General features: G+C 35.5%; 2 protein-coding genes across 5 annotated transcripts; one reads left to right on the top strand and one right to left on the bottom strand.

Annotated features, from left to right (window-relative positions):
• Positions 1–2: 2 nt before the first annotated feature.
• Positions 3–13943, bottom strand: LOC124221754 (centromere-associated protein E). 3 transcript variants are annotated; one of them, XM_046632044.2, is made up of 14 exons: positions 13638–13943; positions 13002–13236; positions 12123–12357; positions 11719–12041; positions 11444–11561; positions 9944–10283; positions 9374–9611; positions 7260–7563; positions 7076–7195; positions 4204–6279; positions 1237–4062; positions 966–1136; positions 451–755; positions 3–176 (listed from the first exon to the last, which is right to left on the bottom strand). In XM_046632044.2, the coding sequence occupies exons 1-14, from the start codon at positions 13789–13791 to the stop codon at positions 83–85; spliced, it is 7539 nt and encodes a 2512-aa protein (XP_046488000.1). In that variant the 5' UTR covers positions 13792–13943; the 3' UTR covers positions 3–82. The 3 variants fall into 3 exon arrangements, with proteins under 3 accessions (XP_046488000.1, XP_046487996.1, XP_046488016.1); XM_046632040.2 differs by having other exon boundaries at positions 9374–9614; positions 13638–13942; XM_046632060.2 differs by lacking the exons at positions 9944–10283; positions 11444–11561; positions 11719–12041; ... (1 more) ...; positions 13002–13236; positions 13638–13943 and adding an exon at positions 9860–9878.
• Positions 13944–14696: 753 nt separating this feature from the next.
• Positions 14697–26900, top strand: drn (doctor no). Of its 2 annotated transcripts, none has more exons than XM_046632181.2 (4): positions 14697–15067; positions 22106–22644; positions 23589–23757; positions 24411–26900. In XM_046632181.2, exons 2-4 carry the CDS (start codon positions 22348–22350, stop codon positions 24557–24559), a joined length of 615 nt encoding a protein of 204 aa, XP_046488137.1. In that variant the 5' UTR covers positions 14697–15067; positions 22106–22347; the 3' UTR covers positions 24560–26900. The 2 variants fall into 2 exon arrangements, with proteins under 2 accessions (XP_046488137.1, XP_046488146.1); XM_046632190.2 differs by lacking the exon at positions 14697–15067 and adding an exon at positions 21695–21832.
• The last annotated feature ends 1053 nt before the right edge of the window (positions 26901–27953 follow it).

Below are 27953 nucleotides of genomic sequence, written 5' to 3'. Positions count from 1 at the left end.
TTGTAATAATAAAAATTGATACCTCTTCATCACAATTTGCTTGCTGGTCAACCGATAAACAATATAAATAAGAGAATATAATCTATGGGTAGTGAGTCCATATGCTGCTAATATGGTTGGATTTTACTGCTGATGCATCGTCCAAAATATTAGAGGACAAGTTTTCTTTCAATGCGCTGTGGTAAATGTAATATACATATATTATCATACACATCGGCTTACGATTAACAAGTTTGTGAGCATAACGAATAAAAATAGCGTACATTGAGCACCCAAAGCATAGTTCATGCATGTGCGGTAGTCTGAGAAAAAAAATGGTGAGGCAATTATCTTACATTATTTTTAGTAGGGAAACATTTATGTCAGATTTGCAGAGAGCAGAAAATCAGGCTGGTCAATATTAAGGCACCAAGATTTGGTTTAATGCACTGTGATTAAAAAATACCTCACCGCTTGACATTCTCTTCGAGTGGAGACTTGTTTCGATTCGTCAAAGATCGTATATTCTTGTCAGAAGAATTGTTTTTAATTTCTTCAATAGGCGATGTAGTTTGCACCCTGAACTTCTCCGGTAGTATCATCTCATATTCAGATAGTTTTTTCTGAAGTGAAACCTGAACAATAGATTTCTCTGAGATGATTAACTCCTGTTGAGATATTTCTTTCTCGAGTCTCTTGATTTCACGTGTCCGACTTCGACACAGATCTCTCATTAGCTTATTCTCTTTCTCGAGTTTGACTACTTTAGCGTATTCCTGCATAAGTAATACCATGTGTATAGCAACAGGGAAATAAGCGTATGGATGCAAAATTAAATTAAATAAACCAGTAGCTGGAACGGAATTTATCAAAAACATTCAGATACGTAAACTATCTGGTGTTGGGTACATGTCCAGCTATTGGTACGTTTACCTGACTTGAAAAATGAAAATTTGAGAAGAAAAATTGTAGATTACAAGACTAACATCAACAAAGCCACTGCTTGTGCCACTGAGATAAGTTTTGTGTTCAGGTAGGCATTGAGTAAATTGATCTCTTCTGTTACTTTGTCTCTTCCTGCAAGCCTCGCACTCGATTGCACTGACAGACCTCATAGTTTTCTGGAGGTTCTTCACTTCCTCCTTCAAAATCGCGTTCTGTAAAAAAATTTGTTCAGTAACAAACAGATTTAAGGCCTACTTCTGTAGGTAAAAGTATTTTGAAACATAGTAGATATAATAAATAATTTGTTTATACCTTATGTTTAAAAGCAGAAAGGTTTTCCTCTAAATCTCTACATTTTTTCTGGTAAGGGAAGTTCTCACTTTGTATTTGCAACTCTAAAGTCGCTATTTTTCCGTTTTTGGAGACTATTTCCAGTTCCAGTTCACGAACTTTTTTAGATAATGAAGGCAACTGACTGATAGGTAATGCATTAAATGAGGAATTTGCAACTTCAAGTAACCCACTTCTGGAGTTATTACAACTTTGTGACTTTAATTCTGCAACCCTGGCTTTGAGTTCTACATTCTCTTTCCGTAAAAAATCATTTGTTACGCTTAGCGTTTCAAGCTCTTTGCAGAGTTCTTTATTCTGCTGAATGAGTACCTCTACTTCAGCCATATCTTGGAATGACTTTCTGTCTCTGCCTTCTACTTTTAGTTTCATTTTATCTGTGACGTTATTAGATATTGATTTCAAATTATTTTGTGACTCAAACAGTTCGTTCCGAAGCTTCTCAGCTTCAGCAAGTCTTTCCTGTATCTCTTGAGCGAGTTCCTCTGCCTCTTGATCAAGTTCGTTATTGGCAAGATTAAGCCTCTCGATTTCCTGTTGAGCAATTGTCAGATCTTCATCTTTTTGTGATATAATTACTTTTGTAGCTTCCAATTCTAAGGAAATTTTATTTTTTTCACATATCTGGCTTTCGAGCTGGTTACATATTTCTGATAACTGTAAGTCAGATGAAGCTAATTTTGTATTGCTAGATGCAACGACTTGCTCTAGTTCCTTTTTCTCTTCTAGTAAAATTTTATATTTTTCTTGTAAAGCGGCGAAATCTTTTGTTATTGAATTTTTAACTTCCAGTAATTCAGTTATTCGATTGCTCGCACCTTCTGCATTATTTCGTAACATCTCATTTTGATCCTTTAGATCTTCTATCTGAGCCTCGACCTTCAAATTACTTGTACTGTTCCGGACTTTTTTATTCAATTTTTCATTAGTATTTTCCAATTCTTCGCACCTCTCCTTCTGTTCCTCTATTTCTGATGCTAGTAATTTATTTTTGTCGTTCAAGTCGCTCAGTTGATTGAGCAAGCTACCATTTTTACTTTTTTCATCGCAAAGCTTGTCATTAAGAAGATTTAATTCTTCTTCGACTTTCTCTTTGAAAAGTTCGTACTCGTGCTTACATTTTTCAGCATACTGTTTTCGTTCTTTTATTTGCTCTTTGTATATTTCATATTCAGGTACAATGGATTCCAGTTTAGTTTTGTACTCGGACATTTCATCACATTTAATTTTTAGAATACTAGTGATTTCTTCAATATGCTTGGTCTTGTTTTCATTTTCTTCATTCAATTGATTATGTTCAACTATCATTTGCGCATTTTCCATTTCTAACGTTGCTACGCATTGTTGTAATTTCATCAGCTCTGTAGATTTTAAATCAATGATACTTTTCAGTTGACTTTCGGTGGCTTGGAGTCCTTCTAGAGTACTTTTGAGATCAAGATTTTTTGTTTTCTGTTGTTCAAGTGCATATGTTAACTCCACTATTTTTTGATTCAGTTGATCCTTCACAGATTTCATACTGTTTTGAAGTTCTATTTCACGATTTTTCGCAGCTGCTAATGCTATCCGTTCCCGTTCCTGTATAGCATTTACCTCTTCATCTTGCTTGTTATTAGAATTGGATTGTTTACTGAGTTCTGTTTGTAAGCTCATGAAATCATTCTCTAAGACTCCAATTTTCTCTTTCAGTAATTGCTTTTCATGATTACTTTCTTTCAAGTCATTTTCTAATCTGTCAATCTCACACTTCAATGTCACGTTCACTTTTTCTTGCTGGGATATCTCAGTTTGTAATTTTTCAATATCTGCTTCTAATTCGTTGGCCCAAACTGTGGTCCGTCGTACAGCGTCTGCACTTTGGCTTTTTTGGTCCTCCAAATTTTGCTTCTCCTGCTCGAAATCTTCTTTTACCTTTGTAATGATTTCTTGTTCTTTCGTCATGATTATTTTGATGAAATCTCCGAGAAGTTCACCCACCGTTTTGGTCAATAAAGTTGAGATTTTGAGTTCAGGTTTTAAAAATCCGATTTCTTTAGTTATACATTGTTTTGCTATTTTCAATTCTTCCTTTAGCCCATTACCATTTGTCAATAACTCAGATTTGAGAGCAATTGATTCCTGCTGTAAAGCTTCTACTTTATTAAGTAGCGAAATATTTTCTTCCCTGAGCTTTGCCAAACTAAATTTCAAATCTTCGATATTGCTTTGCGATTCTTCACAGTGTTCCGTCTGGCTAGCCGCTTCAAACTGTTCATTCTTTTGCAGTGAAGTAGCAGGCCAGGCATGTGATTCTGCTTCAGTACTTGTTAGACAGATATCATTTTCATTTTTCAATTCAGGGAACAGGTCTTTCACAGGAGTCGCCAAGTTTTTCTCCAACAACTCGTAGGCATGCTTTAAACTGTCTGACTCTTCAATCTTTTCCATCAGGTTTTTCGAAAGCTCTGTGTTTTCTTGAGTTAGATTCTCCAGTTGTACCCTTAATTCTTGAACAGTATCTATGTCTGAGCATTTATCATTATGCAACAGAGATTGATCTTCTTTAAGTTTGTCAAGTTCATCTATTCTATCCATCAGATTTGTGGATAGTTCAATATTTTCCATTGTCAACAAATCAATCTTCTCCTGATACATTATAATCTTTTCTCTGGCCTCACCTTCTATATTAGGTAGTGAGGTGTCTTGTAAATTTATCAAGTTTTCCTGAGAAATCCTCAATTGATTTTGCAAATTCATTTTAACCTCATCAATTTTAGATATGCGACGATGAAGGTCTTCAATTTGTTCCTGAAAAAATGGCCATGCTTAACTGAATTCAACTAGTTATTTTCATAATTAGCATTATAGAATGTGACATTGATCAATAAAAAACAATTAACAAAAAATTTGAAACTATTTTGCTAACATTACAATCATTAAATTTATTACCTGATATTGGGCTTCTATTTCTTTGGCGCGATCTTTTTCAATGGTCAGTTTACTGGACATATCCATATTCTCTGTGGTCAGCAAATGAATAGTTTCTTCCAATCTTTCAATGCCCAGTCTCAAACCTTGAACATCATTTTTAATTTCATCAGACTCTTGAATCTTTAACTGAAGTTCCATTGCTAGTTTTGCATTTTTATCCTCAAGTAACATCTTTGCGTTCGTTATTTCACATAATTTATTTATAATATCATTGTTTGAAAGATTCTCTTCCCCAGCTGTCAACGTACTCGAAAGATCAGTCTTTATAACTTCGAGATCTTTGTTTGAATCTTCCAACTCTAAAATTCTGTTCTCTAACATTGTTGCATTACACGATGTTTTATCATCTTCGACATACGACTCATTACCAGTTATTTCATTGAGTAGAAGACTGTCTTGTATGAGCGACACATCCATTTCGTCGAAATAACTAGCATTAGTAAATATGCTGCTACAATCTTTAGTATCTTCAAACAATTTTTCGCTACTACTTTTCGACTTGTCAGCAGAGTCCAATTTAGTTGTTACAATTGACTCAGATTTCACTTCTGAAAGTTGCCCGATATGTTCTGTCAACGTTTTCGTATCCTTCTCCAAAGTGTCCGTTACCTTTTCCTGTTGGATTAGTTTCTTTGTCATATCATCAAGATCGTCCTTTAAATTCTGTGATTGATTATGCAGCTGATTTTTAAGATCTTCATTTTCAGTTTGAATGTTTTTAATAAAATGTTCCAAATTTTCTATGTAGCTTTTCAGATTTTGTATCTCGTTTTCATATTTATGCATCTCGATGGATTCAAGTTCCAAGCATTTTGCGTTCAAATTTTTTCGTAATTCCAAGTTCATTCTTTCAAATTCTGCGCTTGTAAGTTCGAAATCGCGAATTTTTGCCATGTTCTGATTGATAATTTTTTCCATTTCACATTTTTGTCCTTCATACAAAATTCTTTCGCTTTGCACACTATTAATTTCATCTTCCAATTTGTGAATTTTATTTTGTAGTTTATGTAACTTTGAATCTCGCTCAATGAGTTCTGTTTTATGAACAATTTTCGTGTTTTCTAAGTCTTCACAGTTTTTTTCAATCTGTTTATTTGTTAATTTCAATTTTTTTACTTCCCCAGTAAGGGTTTCAGTTTTTAATTTGAGCATATCATTTTCTTTTATGAAATTTTCTTTTTCTGCGAGTAATTTTTCCATTTCAAGTTTCAGTAAGTCAATATCCAATTTGTCAGTATCAATTATGAGATCACTTTGCACCTCTACTGTCTGTGGGGAAAGGTTGAACAAATCTTTGGTGTAGTCACTAGGCTCTTTAGATACTGCACTAAATTCGCTATTACTGAATTCATTGTCAATCACCCGTGATGGTGTATTTTGCGTAGATTTTATACATAGGTTCTTTGGACTTAACTTCTCATCGTATGCTTTTTCATTTTGGATTTCGTGTAGCAAATCTGTTTCAACGACGAAATTGTTTTCAGTTTTCGATTGAACGTCATCAAGTATCCCATTAACGGATTGAGATTCTCTGCGCAATTCTAATGGTGCAATTTCTGCAAAAATTTTCTCATTCTCGGTACCGCTCAAGTTCAGTTGTACTGCATCCATACGGACAGAGTCGCAAAGGTTTTCACAAATTACTTTCTCAAATGACTCACTCATATTAAAATCATTATCATTTATAGATGATGGCTTTTCACATGGATCGAGGGATTTGTCATTTCTGGTTAACAATATATTGTGCTCGATAAGTGATTGACTATCCAAAGACTTTTTCAGTTCTTTCAGCTCTTCGATTAATTTCCTTTTTTCTCTTTGCTCCGTTTCAATCAAAATATCATACTCCTGTATTCTTTTCCTCATATGTTCATTCTCTGTCGATAATACTTGGGGTGCTGACGATATTTCAGCGGTTTCTAGTTTCTCTTTTAGAGCTTTAACTTCCTTCATTAAATTATCAACCAAAGATTGCAAGTGACAAGTCGAAGACTTTTGATTATCAGCAACATTTGCACAATCCATCCATGCAATCTAAACAGAATTCAAAGCACATTCAGCTCTACGTTACAAAAGGTCTGACAATGTATTCTATTCAAAATAAATAATGAGGATGGAAGATCTGAAGCAGATCAGTGAGGCAGTAGGCCTAGAATACTGTTTCAAATTTGATTTCAAATTTGTGTAAACGAAAGTCCATGAACTGTGTGTAAAACACATCCTTATCAGGTAATAAACGACGACAGTTAAAAATAACGAACTGAAAATAGCGTGATTAAATAAAATAGCACATTTAGAAGACTGTTTATATTCGATCTCCCTTCAACATACAACGTCTTCGATCCGCTCTACACTATCGTGCACATTTTAACTCTGACTGTCCAGTATTATATCTTTCTTTTAAAACTTGTTTTTAATTGAACTCTATATTTATCTTCTACACTTTTTGCTGTCTATTCGTGTTCAACTCTAAACTATGAAGCCAAGTTTGTTGATTTGTGACGACTAGAGAGGATTCATTTTATATTCTATTGTGAACTTTATTGTAGGTCTGGTCGATCACCACATAAATAAATGAATAGTACGTTTTTGACAATGTATTAAACTATTTTGTGTATTTTTCTTATTGCTCTTTTTAATTTCATATTCAATTGTTATTGAAACGTAACACACGACTCTCAGACTTTGGTACTTCCAACAAATTGTATTAATTATGTATGGAAATTTTTTTCATAAATAACTCACGAAGCATTTGCAAGTTGAAATATTATTGACTATTATCAAATATTCCAAAAATTGATAAAAATAAAAAAAAAACAATGGTATTCACCTGCAGTGAGGTTTCTAGCTCTTTCTCACGCATTTTGTGTTTTGATTTTAGTAACTCTATTTGACATTCATAGTCAGTTCTTTCTTCTTCCAATTTTTTTAGCCTTACAAGTTTTTCCTCCTAGAAAATAACGAAAACTCATTAACATTACAATGTAATTAATAATTATGACCAATGAACTTACCATATCCATTTTGAATTGATTTTTCTCTGATTCTATCGATTTGTGGTTCTCTTCTTTACTACACAATGATTCAAACCGTTTTTTTATTTCCTCATTCTCTTGTATTGCAGCATTATATTTAGATTCCAGTTCCAAGTATTTAATTTCATATTGTACTGGATCTATCGTTTCAACTGTGTCTGTGGTGTAAATTTGTTTTTCTAACGTCGTGAATTCTTGTAGTGTTTTATATTCATTAGCTAGATTGGTTATTGTATCTCTCAGTACTTCCTTTGGTGTACCAGGGTCTTCTTCTTCTTCTTGTCTATGAGATAATGAATAAAATCTTGAATATACTACAAACTTAAACTCTGCGCAAAAAATTTATAAGTATTGAAAAAGTTTTTAAGTGTGCTTTTATAGTTATTATGAGTACTTCAAAATTGTTTGTATCAACGTTGATTAATACGAATTCCAAACTTATACATAACATATTGAGAAGCTGTGGTAGGTTCTCAACATTATTATTATGCCGTTTATTAATACTAATCATAAAAAAAACTCTACATTAGTATTATATGAATTAGGATTCTAAGACGATGTGCTGCTAAAAGAACTAATCCGAATATGTATAAAATAGTTGTGCTGATGACAAGACGAAAATTCATTCCATACACGTATGGGTTTATTAAATTAATGTGAATTACAATGCAACTGAGGGTTATGATGGGAAACAATTATTGAATAATAGACGAAATAAAACAAAGCCGTACCATCTCTTATTGATTAAATACTCTGATATACTAATTATTGTCACTAATCAAAAATCAATTTTCACTAATTTTGGCTTTAATTGGTTTAAATCAATTTATATTGTATTTTCGAAACAGAAGAATAATAAACGTTGACACCAATTTTCAGTAAAGAATAAATGGCGTTGATGGCATACTTGATTCATGTTTGGATTTAGATATTTAATTACATCAAGTTTGAAATTTGCATGGTACTCTCGGTATAAGAATAGCTATTGGATATACACAAAGATAGCAACACAGTAAGTATTGTAATCCTTACTCAGTATAGATAAGCTCATTTGTCTTGGTGAGTTTTTGTTGCACAAAAGTTTATCTCGCAATAGGTACATGGTTATAGAAAATTTTTCGAATAGTGAACATTATACCGGCATTAGATTTCTGCAACTTATCAACTCTCAAAGCTGTTGGTGAAATTTCGATTCAACGATAAGTGATTCAGATACCTTATCAAATACGACACTGTTAATAAAAACAGTGATAACAGATTCAAAGACGAGTGGTTTAATCTAAACTCTAGAGCAAAGTCCCACAGTGAGCAGGAAGCTTACTTTACCAACAAATACAATAATTGTTATTTGTGGTGTCAAAAACTAATAATCAACCATAATTGAAAATTGATTAAATACCATTAGGTATAGATAAAGTATAACTCTATCAAACGTGTGTATTATACACATTACATATTATGAGTTCAACTAATCAAATACGTTTTAAAGCTTGCATCAGTGAAAGTAAAGAATTATGACAGCGAAATAGAAGTCATTGGATCAAATGATAATGTAAATGAAAGATGACATGTAACACCAAACAATAGTAAGTACTAATGTTAGTCGATTCATAAACACTGGTAGCTCAACTTTTACATGATCATGAGATAAACGGAGACAGGTGTAATTTACAAATACGGTAACCGGATAGATGGCGTTTCATAGTTATGGGATAGCTCTGACTCTAATGGCATTCTGAACCTGAATTAGAAAGTATCCACGTATATAATGTGTTTGGAAACCAACGGAGAGGGGATTCCTTTTGTCCAAAACTTTGGAGTATGAAATTTGGTTTATTTTAGCCATGCTTCTATTCATCCAGATTAGCTTCAATTTCTATTTTTATATTTTTTGAAGTCTAAATTTTTACGAAGGAATATGTTACTTGGAAAAACGGAAATACTCGCATTTATCTATCGCTACACTTGGAGGTTAATAGCAAAAAAAAATTTCCCCCGTACTGAAAATAAGCCGATCAGTTACTTCTGAAAATGACTGTGAAATTTTTTATTTCGCAGTTCTTAATTTGACATATTTATATAATTTCATTTACCTTCGAGGAGGAGTTGAAAGTTCAGGCTTCTCCGGAGAGCCAGTGACACTTTCATAGTCAACTAATGGGTATACTGATACATCGTCAAGAAACTTAACATGAGATCTACCACGCTTTCGTCTTGTAATACAGTAATTGTCCTCTAGATCTTCACTGTCAGATGAAAATCTTCCCATCTCCCAGTTTCGTTCACTCTCGATTAGTTCCAGCTCAAAGTCTTCCATCTCAGTTTGGAATTCTACTACCGAATAAAGAAATTATTGACGCATAATTTTATTCAATACGAAAAGATCTTTTACATCTGAATACAACTTTAACCTCTATGTAAAGTTACAGTAAAATCCAAACTCTAACAACTCGACAGCTTTTAAATTTTTTTACCCCTCATGTTTAACTATGAGATACTAAGGAACTGAATAATGTCAAAATGTGTACAGATGATTGAATAGATTTTGATTTATCAGGTAAAAAATTAAATTCCGTTACCTCGACATATAAAAGATAAGTAAATATAATGTAAATAATGTTGATAGTGAAAAATCGACGATATAAGCTTCTTCGAGCACTTACTTTCATTTATATTATTCAGCGGTGCTTGTGTTATGCTCCGCTTTTTGGTGAACTGTGCTGCTTTCCAATCTGACATAGTATTCTCTATAGTAGGTAACTCTTGTATAGTAGGTAACATCATACTATGATTAAGAAAACTTGGATTTGAGGGTCCACACCAAGTTCTCCTTCGTCGAGATTTTGTTTTGAAGTCAAGATTTTCTACTGAATTAGCGGATGATACGATATTTGTTTTCAATAGTTGCATTCGATCTTCTATAAGTTGAATGTACTGGTCTTTTTCTTGCAGCTTAGACTCCATTTCCTTAACTTCTCCGCATCTATTTGCTTGTCGTTCTTGCTGTAAAATGATTTTATTCATGCAGCATTCCTTTTATAATCCTTAACAACAATGTTTTGCTAATATGAAACAAACACTTTTACTTGAGACTCCTGTCAAGTCGATATTATGGACAGAAGTAACAAGTTATTGACACTTCATGCGCCAATATTCAACAGTAATATAATATTCCTGCGCGTTCAGAAATGTGATGAATCATACATGAATGAGCAATTTCTTTACGAACTATACGAGGTATGCATACAAATGCACAAGGTAGCTCTTTATTCAAATGTACTCCTGGGAACTGTAAATGTTACATAACTAATTGAAATCACAAAAAATTGTGGTACAACTCGATTAAAAACTGTGTTGAATTTAAAGTTCCATTTCCGTACAGAGATAATTTATTCACTTTTCGGTAAACATATGCAACACCACATATTTTACAATTTTTTTTTTCAAATTACACTTACTTTGAATGATATTTTAACTATGCTTAAATTTTTGCTTCATAATCGTGAATTACGACTGTATTGAATCGTTTTAAGCTAATATCGTTTTCTGCTACAACACTTTCAGGCCTCATTAGTCAACCTTGAGTTTGGTAACACCTGTTAAATGTCAGCATGTTTGTTCACGTTCATAACTGTATAAAGTAACTTGATATTGGTGTATATATTCTGTGGATTGAAATAATCCACAGAGAAATTTTTAAAATCAGATCAAACTTTTCTTTTCTTCAATATTTCAAATGATATTCAGCTGACTCAATAATAATTCTTTAATTTTCAATGCATTTCTGATCTATTAATCTATCGATACTAGGAAGCAAATTGACAATTAATTAAAACAATAATTCTTCCGTTTCATTTAAGCTTTGATTAATAATTTGCAAAAATTGTGTAAGACTCTGGTAAATGTAATATTAATATCTTGTCTACATTTATATTAATAGTTCAATTGATATCTCAAAATACGGGTTACAATGAAATAAAAGAACACGCAAACATGCATAATTTGCTGCTCAGAACGACATAAAATATCACATTTACAATCTAATGTGTTCATTCCACAATTAGAAGCACGAAAGAGCATTCACATAGGGAAAGATTATATTTGTTCAGTAACAGAAATAATTCAATTTTACAACTTTTACTAATTCTCATGATACTACTTACTGCAAGTTCTGAAGAAAGTTTTTCTATCAATTTAGCGAACCGTTTCAACAACGCCGCATCAGACACTACTTCATTCAGTTTAGGCTTGTTTTTAATACACTTTGCTCGAGCTGCAAACCTGTAATTAATAACTAATTCTATAATACAGTATAAATTTATACTAGTATAAATCAAACCAAAATGTTTGGGAAAGGAAGCATCTTAAACATTAAGATAGTCCCTTAGTATGAAATAAAGTTGAATAAAAATATTTCACGTTAGAAGTGAATACTCACGACAATGTGCATTGCGTTTCTTCAAGAGCTGCCGGCGTAGCAGCACAAATAATAGTCGTCATTGCATTACCTCCTAAAGATGCTTGTAAAATCCTGGTCAGTTTACTGTCGCGGAAGTTGACATATTCCTTAGATTCACTTAGCTGCTTGATTACTAAGCTCAACGATGACAAAGACAAATTAATATGGCGTCCTTCTTTGAATCTATCACCAGTTGCCCCTGTTTGACGGACCCGTTCTGAGCCTGCCAAGTCAACTAGATTTAATTGTGAAACCTGAATAGCACCATCAGAACTGGAAGCTGTGTCTCGGCTCTCAATGGTCTGGGAAAAACAGGAGAAACGAAATGTTCAATTATTCTTATTTGACGGGTTCATTGATCAGAAAAATAGTAATTCACTTACAATCCTAAATATTGTGTGACTACGACTGCTTCTATCGTTCATATTTGTTTCTCCGAAGCTTCGATTCTTCTCACCCTTTTTCATTATGGACAACACATGTTCAGGACAGTTGGTTACCTCCTCTTTACACTTGACAATAACTTGACCATTCGAATCTTCATGAATCTTCAAATCTGTTCCATCTTTGTGCAATAGATCATTTACTTTCTCGTTGTATATTTCCAAGTATGATACTCTACAAACAGCATGAATGTTTATTGGTATTGAGACTACTGCATACTATCCATTTGAAGTATCCATGTATTGCTGTACGCATTTTTTCAATTTGAGATACACTTTGTGTCAAGAGACTTAGTAGAGTTTCATGCCAAGTACATTTGAAGGAAAAATAAAATTCACGTCCAAGCCGATGCAGTCTCTTTATCGCAACGACAAGTCTAAGGCCTATACAGCAAAAATATTGTCACATATTTCACCCAATTCACAATTATCTGCAATATCCAAAAAGCAAGATCAGTGGTTGCCGTTCGCGCCAGATTCATTAAAGATATAAATATCTTTTAGTGTGAAAATTTTATGATAAATGAATAATTAAGGAAACTTGGGTAGCTCAAAACACTGCAAGGGTATCGATGCTGGTGTATATGTGGATGTACATTGTTATTTTGATGGTATCAAATTAGCAAAGTAAATTCTTGTTCGGTAGTTTCTACTTTAATATACTTGGCATAAGGTTTTTGCACCTAAGGTACTTTTTGGGAATAATTTGTATAATTGAATTTCGAATACTTCATATGCTACAATTTCATCCTTCAACTATTTCGGATAATAGTAGTGCTATTCAAATGACTAAATTAAGCTTAGAATAGGAAAGATTACCGTAACAAAAATTCTCGTGTTGAAGTATTGGCAATGGCATCGAATATATTTTCAACTGCCAATGGTATGATTCCTGGCTCTTCTCGCGTACCCGTCATGGTATACGTTTTTCCGGAACTTGTTTGCCCGTAGGCAAAAATCGTACCATTAAATCCTTTGACAGTGGCATCAACTATAGGTTTGACGGCAACATCAAATACATGGGCATTATTTGCATCCATGCCAAATATGTGATCTGCAGAAAGATTTCTTTTTAGTTACATTATTTTACTACTGTTTCATTGTGCATTTTAGGGCACAAGTTTGAATAAGAAAGATGCCAGTTTGACATAAGTGTAGATAAATATGAAGTGGTATGTACATTGGCACCAGAATTACTTTTTTTTTTCTTTCCTAATTCATTCACCAGGCACAGAATGACACTTTCGCTTGTCAGAAAAAACGAAACTGCCTTAATGAAAAAAGGTAGAGAATAGACGAATTAGACTACAGGAATGATTGACTACAGGAATGATTGACTACAGTACTGACGAGGAGCACGTAAAGTGCAGACGAAAATTTTTAGGTTAACTGGAGCTGAAATTCAAGTATATTTTTGGTTGAACCTGGAAAAATAGAACACTAGAAAATCCTCACCAAAAATGTGGGAATGCTCCCCGCGTCGTTTTGTTTCTGGATCGATGGAGAATATAGTTTGATCCCGAACGTCCCATTGCACGGGCAAATTATCGTCTCTTTCGCGTTTTATGAGCGGTCTCAATTTGATAGCAACCTTTATGCTATCCGACATTTTTCGGAAAAAAAATCACGCCGCGGCGTTACGAAATTCCGAACTTTATCCAAATTTTGTATACTCCCTATAATCTTTCAGTCACAAATCATACTTTTCCGATCCCAACTCACTATTCTCACTAATGCCGCTGGATAACGTTGACGGTTGCGCGTGTTTGGCTTTCAAATTCGAAACCGCCAACCGATACTGCTCTTCGATACCCAGCTATGTTCACGACTTGCAATATCTGTCAAAAATGAAACTAATATGTCATATCGTTTTCGAAATATTCAGCCAACGGATATTGTCTGAGATTTAATAATAAATAACCAATAGATAATGAATTAAAATTCTTATTTGGCTCTACTGAAACTATAAAAAAACAATTCACATGACAAACTAATCATCGTAGTTACTTCCAAAGAGAATAGGATAGAGTGAAACAGAGTGCTCACTGCTGTAAGTGCCATCATAGCTATTAGGTCGTGAGACCGCTGCGAATGTTGTGTGAAATTTCACGTACATCGATGTCACTCCACCATGGTTACTCCGTTAATTCTTTGCCAATGAATTTACGAATGCCGTTGGTTCTTACGATTATTAATTAGTACAGCAATAGAACGTTCGTCTTTTATTAATACCTGTAAAAATCATTTCTCATCTTCTTCTCAGTCATTATAATTAATCAATTCCGAAGTTGACCTCTAATTGCGTTACAATAATTCAAATTTATTAAGGTACTGGAGCAGAAATGCACATTTAGATGGTGAAAGTACGTTGCGGTGACTTGCAAAAGCAAGAACGCCGCACAATTTTTCACATCGAGTCGCGTTTCTTTTAATTGCATATCCACGGGCCGAGGTCGAGTCGAGGTTCGATTAGTTTCGAGGCGACTCCGTGTATCGCTGCAGTGGTCGGATATCAGCGGAAGGGGGAGATAGGAGTTCTAACTTTACACCAGTCATCAGCAGTATTGTTCGTCTGCCTCTGAGCGAAGGTGTTGGTCAGTAACCGAGGTCGACGGCTAGGGCCAAGACTGAGATTTTACCTAGCCTGGGAGTTGGAGTAATAAGTTCACCTAACCGATTAACCAGGGGACAATTTTTAGTGCCTGTGTGGATTGAGTGCTTCGCTGTACTGTAAAGGACATAAAGAAAAATACCTGCGTCGCGAGTTATCGAGGGGATATGACGAGTTTTTATTAAGAATATGTGGGATAACGTCGCAGGATTTCAATCGGCCACACGTCAAGTCAGCTGACATATTGCGCCCTGCTACGCCACAGCAGCCTTCAGTAAGTGTTGCAATAGCTGATTCTTGTACCCCCCTTTAGCGTACTATTTTTACGACACGGGACAAAATCTATAGGTGTGTGCTAGTCGTAAGTAGCCGAAAGCTATGTTACACATTTCCAAATAACGCCTCGTCCTCACCCTTTCCCCTTTACGGGTAAAAATTGATCCCTACCTCGTCGCACTTCAAGTAAAGCTAGTAGAAAACAAAAAACAGTCGAAGCCAAGAGTTCGACCAGGCACGAAATACACAGGTAACAAAGAACCGACGTAATATTGGATTAGCATTGCCGTACGAAAGAATTACGCCTACGTGTTGGACACGCGTGTGTGTGACGCTACTGCCGATGATTCGAACGCAAATGAACGCGAACACGAGTTTACGTACGCGGAAAGAAAGAGAGAGAGCGCGAGCGATAGAGAGGAGAGAGAAGAGAACGAGCACGATACGCACCCGTATGTATGCATACGAACATGTACACGCGTCGGGCGAGCGAACGCACAATGTGCTCGAGTGCAACTCTGCTTTCTCACAATCAAAGGTGGAAACGAATCTCGTGCGTGTTACAGGCATGGCGTCGAAAGTGAAGTAAATTAAAAAATCACGCGTATTAATATGATTTCAAAAAAGAAAGGGTATAACGCGTTGACTATAAGACAACGAAGCGAGTCCGTGTTTGGGACATTCTGCACGATCTTCAAATGATGGATGAGTAGTTTTTATAACTGTAATGACCGCTGTACGAGTATACTAAGAGCCGTAAGAGATAGACTCTCGCCACACCTGTGAGGTTTCCTTCGACGAAATTATTATCACCATTATTACGATTGTTATTATTTTAATTTTTTTTTTCTTAAATAATGATATCACTACTCCGAGGTAACTCGTCGCACAAGTAATCATAGTGATAAATTTATTTCAACAAGCTTATGCACCTCAGCTTTGGTATCGTTGAAATCCTCAGTTATAGGTAGTGGAGAAATTTTCTTTTACGCTTGTTATGATTTTTCCTTCAATCTTTTCTTCTCTCGGTCTCTCTCTCTCTTTCCTACAGAGCAGTAACAATAGCACTGCGTTTCTCGAAACTTTGCTCGTGGCAGGGTTTAATGACAGAAGAAATTATGTTTCTTTGTCTCATATTTATATTCTGAATTCACAAGGTCGTGCTGATTATTTTTATTTACTCATCCCCTCCCCCCTCATTTGTTGCACCCGCCGTAGCGGCGTAGAATTGTTTCTGTTCTTTCTTTATTAAAAATAAGCGGAATAGACCTTCGACGGTAAAAGTAATCGTGTAGGTATATAGGTATAATAAACTCTAGGTTGAATCAGCAGAGGTTGAACTCTGTGTAACACGAGTTTCTTGGTCGGTTCGACTTTGCCAAGGACGATGCTTCCATACACATGCGACGACTATAGTCCATAAACACTCACTTGTCTCGTCTCATACACCTGCTTCGTTAGACGTCCCACGTTTTTTGACCTGTTGTTCCATCGCCGATACATTTTGTCTTACGATGCATACATTGTATGCATATACATATATATATGCGCTATGCAAATGAAGCGTTTATCAGCTGACACCTAGTTCGAATTAATTTCAAGCATACATATTTCTATGTTTCATAAATCATTTTGATATTCAACTTTCAAGCCGACCCACAATCAGCCGAATTACACTATTTTCGATAATCAGGTATCGGCTAACATGAATTTAAAAAGATATCGTAAGTCAGCAATTTTTAAGTTTTATATTAAGCGTTGATAACCGCCAAGCTGCTTCTTTAACTCTTCCCTTTTCAAAGTAGCATTTTCGCGTATAAAATACAATCTACATTGTATTTATCAAAAAATTGCAAGTACTAACCGACGAGATTTTGTTCGAAAAGCTTACCACCGCATTTTCTTATTATGTTGAGTGACAACGACGGCATCGCACGTTTATAAATTGCGGGAAATCAAAATTTGACGAAGAACGAATATTTCTACAGATATCACCGAGTCATTTTTTTCCTAGAATCAAAATCTTCGTGGTTCTTTGTAAATTATCCTTACCTTCCTCGAAGTTCTCGGCATTTCTCAGCTGTCTTGAAATAACTAGTAGGATAAAGTTTTCCTGAGTCGGTGATTCAGATCCTTTTTTGTACTGTAAAACATTGCGTTATCGTACTGTATGGGCACAATATTTGAAACAAGAAAGATGTGATCGAGGAAATGATTGTTATTACATTTCCCGCGATCACCGTTTCTCAAAGTTGAAAGTGTGGATGAATAATTTTGCCCGCTGATGACGCAACTATCGGTTAAAGCTTTGAACTGTCAAGTTGGTTTTAATTGGAAATCCGAAGATGATTTTGATACAATTATCTAAGTTGAAAATATAATCGTGCGTCATTGTTATGTGCCAATGATACGCGCTAACTTTTAGTACAGTATGAGTCAATTACATTCTATACTTGCTGAGACACTTGTACGAGGTAGTAGTAGGTAATAGCGTAAGATTAAAAGCCTTGGGAGTTTACGCGTATAGAATTGATACTTGAATGTAGCCAATGACGGTTAAGTATGTGAATACAATGACAAAGGATTGGGACGAGTTCGCGCAACAACCTGCGCTGGAATTGCAAACACAAAAGATTTGCCCGTGCAACGCCATTTTTGTTTGCACGCTATTTTCGAACTTTGCAAATCATTCAATGTCACCGTCAACATTCATGATATCCAAGCTTGGAGCGGAGCATTTGTGTCCTCGACGATCTTTATCTCGTAAAATTTTTATTAAAAAGTCATCCCTTGGCGGTGAAAAATGTGCGTTAATTAGCTGATGAAATTTTGTAAGTCAGCAATGTGCAGACAACTGGGATTCTCGATGATTGTAAACTGTAAATTTCATTATTATACGTCGAAATACGTAGCTCCCAATTAAAGTCCATAGCAGTATGCCTCGTTTTTTAAATTACGTAACGATGAGGATTTTCATTTTCTAAATTAATTCACACATTAAGATTTACACAAGCGGTATAAATTTACGCCTTTTGCTTATTTCATGTTTTGACCAGTCTTCGAATACGGTGAACAGTAAAATGCGAGATCTGCAGTCGATGCGTGCAGCGTGTAAAGAAAGTGCAGCGAATCGCTGTTGAGTTTTGTTTTCTTACTACAGATAAAACACAGCTCATTGATTCGTTTACTTGGTAGAAAAATTATTCTTTCCCGTATTAAAGCGCGGCGGCTACACAACGAATAAACACCGCGTGCAAGTCTATCTATAGATCGTTTTTTTTATTCTACAGTAAAAAAATTCGTCTGTTTCTTTTTTCTCTGTTTTTCACCATATTTCCTAGTTTCGAAGAAACCGTATCGTCGTTTAATCGGAAATAAATATTACTGCGATTCAGTTTTCCCTCGCCAATGTTTGCATTGCATTCTCACCAAGGGCAATAACATTCCATCTAGATTGCAACAACTTGTTGTCCGCGGATATTCTTGAAAATATCAAAATAGTGTAAATACACGTATATTTGCGTAAATACGTATTATTAATCTATCCTGCGATCTGTTTCACCGAAGCAGCGTGACACTGAACTCGCAACAGCTGCTACTAGGAAGTTTTGTAAAAATACGCTTCGAACAAAAACTAGGTAGTCAACGACCAGAATTTGGATGACTACCAAAACTTGGAACAAAGATGACATAGTTTGCAGAAGATATCCACCCACGTCTCATTTCAATCCATGTGACCCGCTAGATTGTAACATGCGTAAAACTATACAGCGTTCTGTTTTCAATTCAATTCCTTACTTGCGCCAAGTTTAAAAATTACTTTTGCGTTTCTTATCTTCGTCTGATTATTTGTTTTCAAGCGCATTTCTTTTACCTGAACAAATTAAAATATTACCGTTAGATTTAAATTTAATAAAATTTATCTTTTTGTGCCACATCCGTCCATGTCTTTCATTTTTTTTTCACCTTATTTCGATAGCTGACGATTATGAAAATCATTTCTATCTGTCGGACTGCCGTGAAGTCAAGTTCTGCTGCTTGCTAAACCATTGGAAACTATAATGACAAGAATCCACCTCGCCGAGTTGCATAGGCCAAAAACAAATACTCCTTGTAATATTATGGCTGAAAAATAAGTAATATATATACTTGTAGTATTATATTTGATCAACTCTTTCAATAGTACCTAGTGAATACACGTATAATTATTGCTAAAGTTTCGACGAAATGAAGAGTAGAAATAAGACTTGAAATAAATAAAATAAAAAAAAAATAATTGCGTACCGACTAATATACGAACGTCCCGTTAATTACCGCGCCTATTATGTAAAATCAGTGCTCACTCAGCCGTGCTGCAATTTGTGCAATAATTTCGATGGGATAGAAAGTGTGCACATATACCAAAATCGGCAATGTTCATCGTCAAGTTATGAGCCAACGATAGGGATAACCAGTTTCTTCGAAATTTATAATATTATAGTATTGCACGTTATTGTGATATATATACGAATTAATCATTGTGAAAAAGAACAGGATTTTGGGTAGCATCGTACGCCTCAATTACCACCATCGTCGTCTTCTGCCTTTTAATACCCGCACACAAACGCGCACACACAGTCTGGTCATTCAAATTGCGTGTGATTGTTATTATACCTACACGTAGATCGGTGTGTAGTGTCTGCAGCAAGACGTGGTGAGCACGAACTACGTCAGCAGTGACTAGCGAATACGCAGTATTCTTGCTTCTCACTTCCCCGCGACGTTCCGAGCTTGCTCCGAGCGACGCGCGATACGAAATTACGAAGCCGCGATGTGATGGGAGTGGAGTAATTTGGTATTGGCTCACGGCGCCTGCGCGTATCAGCCAATCGTATCGCATCGCCCGTCGGCGCTCTTTATTCTCTCTATATTGCATTAATTCTCAGTCTCCGTTTGTCCCCCAACGTTTCGCGTCTCATCCGCGTTTTAAACCTATGATCTTTGGACGCATGCACTCCCCTATCCGTGATATCTACATATTCACGTGAATTCGTGCCGAACAACCGTCGGGTCTGATGAAAAATCAGACGGAATAAAGAAAAGAAAGCGAAAGCGATAACTCGGCTGGCAATGATAGGTTCCTATAAGTTTTTAAAAAAATTTTCCCCACTAACAACGTAACGTTACGTACGTCCAGTTTTATGTAATAATGTAATTTCATGTCAGTCAGCAAATTGGGTGTCCTCGACAATTTACCGCATGTTACGAAGTTAATGCTGCTTCATTTCTTCTACACGCAACGTCTTCGCTTCTTCGGTCAACGTTTATTACATTTTATTGATGTTATTGTGCCATCACTCACCACGTAAATAAACCGTTTATCTTGGATCTTGTTTTTCCATTTATTCGACATAATCCAATATTGTTTTTATAATTAATTTTAAATGTTCAACATTTCGTGGCTGTAGTTATTAAAAAAAAAATTTAGAGTGGCAAATAATGATAATAATAGTAATAATAAAAGAAATATATTGGCGCAGGGTTGAAGAGTGATACCAACCCGAGCAACACTAGCAATTCTCATCTTTGTCCTCTATCTCGCTTTCCCCCTCTCTCTCTCTCTCTCCTACGTACTATTAAATCCACGGCTACACAACGGTCTAAGCTGGTCCTTAATCAAGCAGTGACGTATTTTCAGGGTATTTGCCAATTTCTCTCAGCTCCCTCACTCTCGTCTATACATACACATGTGCGAGGTTAATCTATGCATAACATGTTCTTAACCTTGTTTTTCAATTTGGATCAAGCGCTATTTCTCCCAGCACATTTAAACATCTCCAGACTGGATTGCGTCTTGTAAATATACGAGCGTAGTTACAACAGGGCGATGGTGATAATCGGTGAATTACAAAGCACGACGATGATATATTGCACCAATATTAAACCAAGCAACCTAAAAAATCAAATGTCTTCTACTATTTAATCATCATTTACTACATGTCACGTTATATAACCGAACAATCATACTTACAACAGCTTTGACGCGCGCAGTCGTTGTCTCTCTTCGCTCTCTCCATGACCCGGCGGTAAGGGGCGCGCAAAATAACGCGCCACCGTTTTGGTACGGTGTTGAAACTGCTGTGGAATAAGGGCGGGGAGTGGAGAGGGCCGGGGGGGGATCATCGCTCTCAGCTTTTTACTCTTCCATTCGCCTTGGGAGTTGGTGTCCGCGCCACCGCGCCTCTGCGGGCTCTACAGAGTCCATAGTAAAGTTCTTCGCTCCCAATTCCATCCGGCGGTGACCAAGGGCCCCCGCTTACCTCCCCTTGACCCACCCCTCGGTCCGACGTCGCGACTCCTCCTCCTCCTCCTCCGGCCCTCTTTGCCGTTCGCTGGTTTGCTACGTTTGCTGCCTTGCCTGCCTGCTTGCCTGCCTGGTTCGCCATGATGAAAACATTCGCCCGTCGTTATCGTTGTTCCGTCCTTGTGGGTTCGGTTAGATTCAATTTTCTCTCTTGTATCGAACGTCGAAATAGTTACGCAGTATGCAATTGAAACAAGCAAAATGAGAGGTTTACTCACACCGTTTTGTATTCTTGTCTCGTCTATTAACAAAATAAAGTTCGTCGTCTAAACGACTAAAAGTATAATCGCGCTGCTGCTTTGACCTGGTGTGGTGCGCGGGTGGTGCAATATATTAAAATACTACGTCCAAATGCCCAAAAGATATTTCACTGGTTACTCCATGTTGTGGATTCGTCGCATTAACTTTGCTTCTTATGAAGTGAGTGTCATTATTTTTCGAAGGATTTGAAAAAAGAAATTCCTTGTACAGTTTTTTTTTTTTTTTTATGTACATATATTTTTTACTTTATTATGTCACATTTTTTTTCTCAGAATATTCTTGCCAATTCGTGGCTGATGTGCGGTTTTTCTTTTCTTTTGCATTATTATTTTTGTGACTAATCGGTCAGGTTCTAATGATCATTTATCTAACCACGCACGCACATGGACAGCCTTTTATTAACTCATACTTACTGGCCTATCGTTGTTACAGAGAAGTTCGTGGTGACGATAAACACCGTGTCGTGGAACGGCGGAAGGAAAAAAAGTGAGTCGGCTGCGACGAGGAACTATTAGCAATCTTGGTTATCTGACAAGCAGTAACTCGTCGCTAATACCGGCTCGACGCAAATAAACTTACTTAGGATTATATAATAAAAGGAATAGAAAGAGGGTAGAGGAGTGGGAGAAAAAAAAAGAGTACTCCATATTAAAGTAACAAAAGAAGTGTCAAATATGGAACGAGAATCTAACCCCATGCAAGCCTTGTGCCGTAGCGGCTGCGGGTTCTACGGATCTCCTGCTACCGACGGTCTCTGCTCTTTGTGCTACAAAGAAAACCTTAAGAAAAAACAACAGCCACCAGTCTCCGCTGCATCTCCACCAACCTCCGTACCAACCTCACAAACTGCTTCGAGTAATGCTGGTACATTGCAGACAGGATTTGCAAGTCTTGCGTCAACGGGGACGACTGCACAACCAACCATTCCCACAATTCCTCAGCCTACAAACGACCTGCCCAGTCCAAAGGAGGTAAGTTAGATATTAAGCTCGCTTGTGATAATGGCCATGGTCAATGTCGTTGCCATGGATACACCAAAAACATTTTTTGACAGTGAGAAATTTTAGTAGATTATGGCCTCCGGGCTTGGCACCTCAACAGACGGTGACCAGGTACTGATTAAACGTTGATATGCTTCATTTAACGGAGTTTGGGGTCGCTGTTTGAAGTTCACTAATTATTTATTTATGTTTTGAAGTTCTTTTATAAGACATCTTATTTCATGCACTACTTATTGCCTGTCGTAAAAGTGCAAGTCGTATAATCCAACCTAAGTTTTTTATTACTTATGTATTTAATGTCACGCTATTGTTTCTAGTCCCAATATGTTTTTGATACATTCATTATCAAATTTATTAAAATGGCTTTGAATCTTTGTTTAAAGACTTGTATTTAACCTACAAAATTGGCATTTCAACAAATTTTCTTATTGCATATTAGTTTCTAATGACGCTTATTATATCATTTTTGATACAGAATTCTCAGACGTCTCACTTTTCCCTCCAGAAAAATCCAAATTTCTAAAATTGTCACTAAAAATTGTTCACAATGTGTTAGTTCCCTTCTGCTTAAATAAATAAATTAATTAATTAATTAAATAATTAATAATAGTAATAATAATAATAATTCATTAACCACAGACAAGTTCCCATGTTCACGTAACTCCTTAACTCAGTTTTCACATTTTCTTTTCAATAGCTTTGTGATTGAGAATAATGGAACACTATTGACAAAGAAAGGGAATACTTAATGCTTTATAAACTTTACATTCCTTGAGTTTGTACTAGTAAGGTGACACATAATTTTTTGTCAACTTTCATTCTTGAGTGTTATTCGTGATTCCATTAAGTAGGATATACCATCAATTGACGCTAAATGTGCAACCAGTAGTAAGTTTCATTTTTTGTACGACTAGGTGAGCAGAGAAGATCAGGAAGGAGAAGCAGGTGCAAGTAGTGGGGCTGCGGAAGGTTCGGTCAGTAGTGGGGATGCCGATGATAGTTTTGATGGCAAGGAGAGTGACAAAGAATCCAAAAAGAAGAAAAATCGTTGTGCTATTTGTCGCAAGAAAGTGGGCCTGACCGGTAAGTATCGATTGAAACTTCACCTGGACTGATACTTAGATAAAAGTATTTTCTTTAAATTACGAAATGGAAAGAAAAAAATAATTTTTATGCAAAACAAATTCAATTCAATCATTACTCTTAATATTCGTCAACTATCAAATGCCATTTTGCACCGAACAAAATAAAGGCTAAAACAATTCAAGTTCGGTTTCACCTTAAACTAAGTCTAAAAACTAGAAATTCAATCAGCAAATTTCACTCATATACGTTCCAATCCGAATAATGCCGGACCTGACCCCCATTGATTTTATCAGGTCAGGAATAAGGTTGACTAGCGTCTAACTTACACATATTCAATAATGTACGCCGTATCTGCTCCATATGACACTGTGATTGGATAGAGACTGTTGGAACCAACCTTATTTCTGAGCCGCTTGAATGAAGAAGATTAGACCTGATTTTACTCGGGTGTACATGCATAGTGAAAAAGAATTTTAGAGGTTTACTCTTTAAACACGAAGTATTTTTGTTAAGTTTGTTGCACTGTCTGTGAGAATATGAATTTCGTTTGTTTCAATATAAATTTCTGTTCTTACGTCTCTAGTTTCATTTGCTATATCTTTACCCTTGATCGAAACTGTAGGTATCTACTAACTTGCAATATCTTACAGGATTTGAGTGCCGCTGTGGAGGATTATTTTGCTCCGTGCATCGATACAGTGACAAGCACGACTGCAAATTCGATTACAGAGAAATGGGTGCCCAAGAGATTCGACGTAACAATCCGGTTGTTGTTGGTGAAAAAGTGCAAAAAATTTGAACTTCTTAGTGTGTAGTCATTGGGAAAATGGTTATATAACTATATAAACAAACAAAAGAAAAAATATAAAACACGGAGAAAACGAGATATAAATTATCTGGCAGCTGATTGCACATCGTGGAATGAATGGAAGACAAAAGAACAAATTCCAATTTAGATGATAGTGCCATGTCAGAGATTGTCATCTAGTGTGAATTTATTATGAGAAAATATCTGGTTATTAACTGCTGCCAGCTTACTACTACTATTACCTATTATTATCTTTATGGTTATTACGATTTATCATTATTATTCTATCTTATGTTTATTAATTTACTTAAAGGCAAAATTTGTAAAAGAAAAAAAAAAGAATTCCTTGTATGTATTTTAAGTAGAAGCGGAATTCCTGGTGCAGTCAGTCAGTCAGTCCAAAATATCTTAGTTAATGAACCGATCGAAACTACAAAAATTAACACGTAGCGATTTGTTTCTATATTGAAAGGGAATGTTATTTAGATGATGACTGACGTTGATGGGTGATCACAATTCTAGGTTAATATTAGTCTAATAATTATTAAGTATATTAGATGATTGATTCATAAATAATGCAATGAAGTATAAGTAGTACTGTGTGTTTATGTCCAATCTCACAAGAATATAACGAGCATTATTACTCATTAAATATTGTTTGAATTTACGTTTTTGAATAATTATTTACACTTCGTTCGCGGATGCTGCTTCGTTAAATATTACATTATAGGCGCGAAATCGATGTATGTATTATATACGCGATCTTAAACAGATCCGTAGAGTCGTCTGCCTTTTGTCCGGTTAGCACTTGCCGTCAACTGAAGTTTTCTATAAAATTGTTGGAAAGGTTGGTGTCCGGCGGTGTTGTGATTCTTCTCCCTCTTTTTTTCGTTGAATATTCTTTTCTCTGTGAATTTTTCATTTTTATTATTTTATATTTAATTTATCTTCAAAGCTGTAAGGCATATGTAGTCTTGTGCAGCGGTGTGCAATGTGTAAAACCTGTAGAAAGATGAGAAGGAGGAACAAGGTAACGAAGAAAACCATCATTTATTACAAGGAAGACTTATCTAACTGTGGAAAATGAAAAAATCAGTTCATTATATAATATCAGCAAATTTTCTTCTGCAGTATCACAGCTGTGGATAATTTTCTTGGTTTGTGTCGCGTTTTACCAGCCTCAATTTGGAAATGCTATGGCTTACCAGTATATTATACGTTTGTAGCGATTCATGTAATTTTAATTAATGTGTTATCTGCATTCCATTACAGCCGCTATTCTCGTTGGTTGATCCAATGTAAAATCTTTGAGAATAACGGTACTAATAGAATGCTAACAACTTTCATAGTTTAGTGAACGAAAATCATGTTAAACATTGAGCATACTATCGTCATAGACAATTGTTTAATAACCATTTCTTATTTCTTTGTATTAGTTATTGTAGAAATGAAATATAATCATGGTTAGCAATAAAATTTCACAGTTAGCAATTGCGCCATAATGACAATTTCATTGAGTGATAACCCATCGAAACTTTGGCTCTCCAAGGGGGGGTGTATCTTTACTTATTCCACTGAACGGTTGGAGAATTATGTGGTATAAAGCTGGTATAATATGACACAACCCAATTACGTAGTTGATTTTTAAATAGTCAGGAGAGATTTTCTGTGAATTTAGACAGCCGAGCCTAGGACAAAGATAACTTCTTTGATAATTTTGAAGATACCACATCCCTAAGAATTAGCAATATTGTTCGACTAAATTTACCAGATTAACTCTCCCAGCACTCAAGACAATATTACCTCGACATCAATATGTCTCACTATCTTTGTTTTCGACAATTGGATTTTATGGGATGGATTATTCAATTCTATAGGCGAAAAAAGTTGTTTGACAGAGTAAAATACACCAGGTAACCTGACGACATAATTGGTAGAGTCGCCTTTTGGCCTTTGTCATACTTTAGGCATAGCATATTTTTCTAATATATATCACAATATTGGATAATCGTGAAACTAAAGACAACTAATTGACCACACTTCAGCTGTTGTTTATACTTGGCTGGCTTCATAAGGACGTAACGACGCTTGTAATTATTAAAATTGATATTAGTATATCTAAGCAATTAAAATTAACATCAACTTTAATATATTATACAATTACCATACTATCCTCCAAAATACTTTAGACTTTAGGTTCGCCTAGGTAAACGGAATTAGCATATTTACACACCCCCAGACGTCCTAACACAGTTCTCAAATATCTATAATTATAGTCGACTATATTTATGTATATTTAAAAACAAAAATATATATAAATTCATCACTCTAACGGTTGCTAATTTTTTTGTAATTATCTTTTCATCATCTTCCTAGTGCAATGAGTAATGAATATCCGCTGTACAAGTACATAAGGCAATGCCAGAGGATATTTTGCTTTATTATTTCTTGCACCATTTGTTTTATATCGATGGTAACAATACGTGGTTTTGTATCAATCGCAAAGCAGAATATGGAATTAGTCAACATTGACAGCTTTGCGTCATAACCGAGGAGCACTTAGATAGTCAACATTTTTGCCGGATACAGTTGGAATATTTGTTTCAATTATTATTAAGTTTGATCGGTTGGCAATCTGTTTTCCGTTTGAAGAGTTTAGAAAAAGGTATTTCTAAAGAACGAATGGTCGAGGGTATTGTTGAAGATGGCTTACTCTTGATACCTTGTATTTTCAGTGCAGTTACAGACTTTGAAACTTCCGCACTGGTTTGCTTTCATCAAAATGCCATGTAGTAGGTGAAACAAAGATTTGAGTGTTTCAAGCATTGTGACTGAAGCATTTTAGTCAAATTGAATATCAAGAAACATCGGTTCATTTCTTTTGTAGTGTTTCAGTCCCTAATGTTTCAAACGCTTGGAGCAATAAGAAAAGTCTCTGTGAGCCACCTTTGAAGAAAACCTCGTATATTTACAAAGAGAGTGTATAGACAGTATTTTAGTTATGTGCAGTAAAAAAGCATGTTTACCATTATTAGAAGTTTGCTGAAGTATCTTTGTAATGTGTTACAGCTTTGAATTTGGTGTTTAATGGAATAAGGTACAACATCGATCGGTGAGCTTGTTAACGTTTACAGCTCGCATACGTAGAAATCGAAATTTGGATTTTTCATTCAATTTACGACTAAGTATGGAATTTTGTTGCCATGCTTTTATCACAAGTTATGTAACTGAGTTTATTCTGTATATAGGAAAACTATAGTTAGAAACTAATTAAAGTATAAACTGATTTCTTTCTTATCTATATACTTTTGAATTCTTTTATACACCTATAATGACTGTATAAATGGCTATTAACGTGGATAATGACGTACTAGTAAGAGTGTAA

The sequence above is a fragment of the Neodiprion pinetum genome, chromosome 1 (assembly GCF_021155775.2).
Source record: "Neodiprion pinetum isolate iyNeoPine1 chromosome 1, iyNeoPine1.2, whole genome shotgun sequence".
In the NCBI taxonomy this organism is placed as follows: Eukaryota; Metazoa; Arthropoda; class Insecta; order Hymenoptera; family Diprionidae; genus Neodiprion; species Neodiprion pinetum.
Note: the sequence above shows the minus strand (reverse complement) of the source record. Positions and strands in the feature narration are given on the sequence as shown.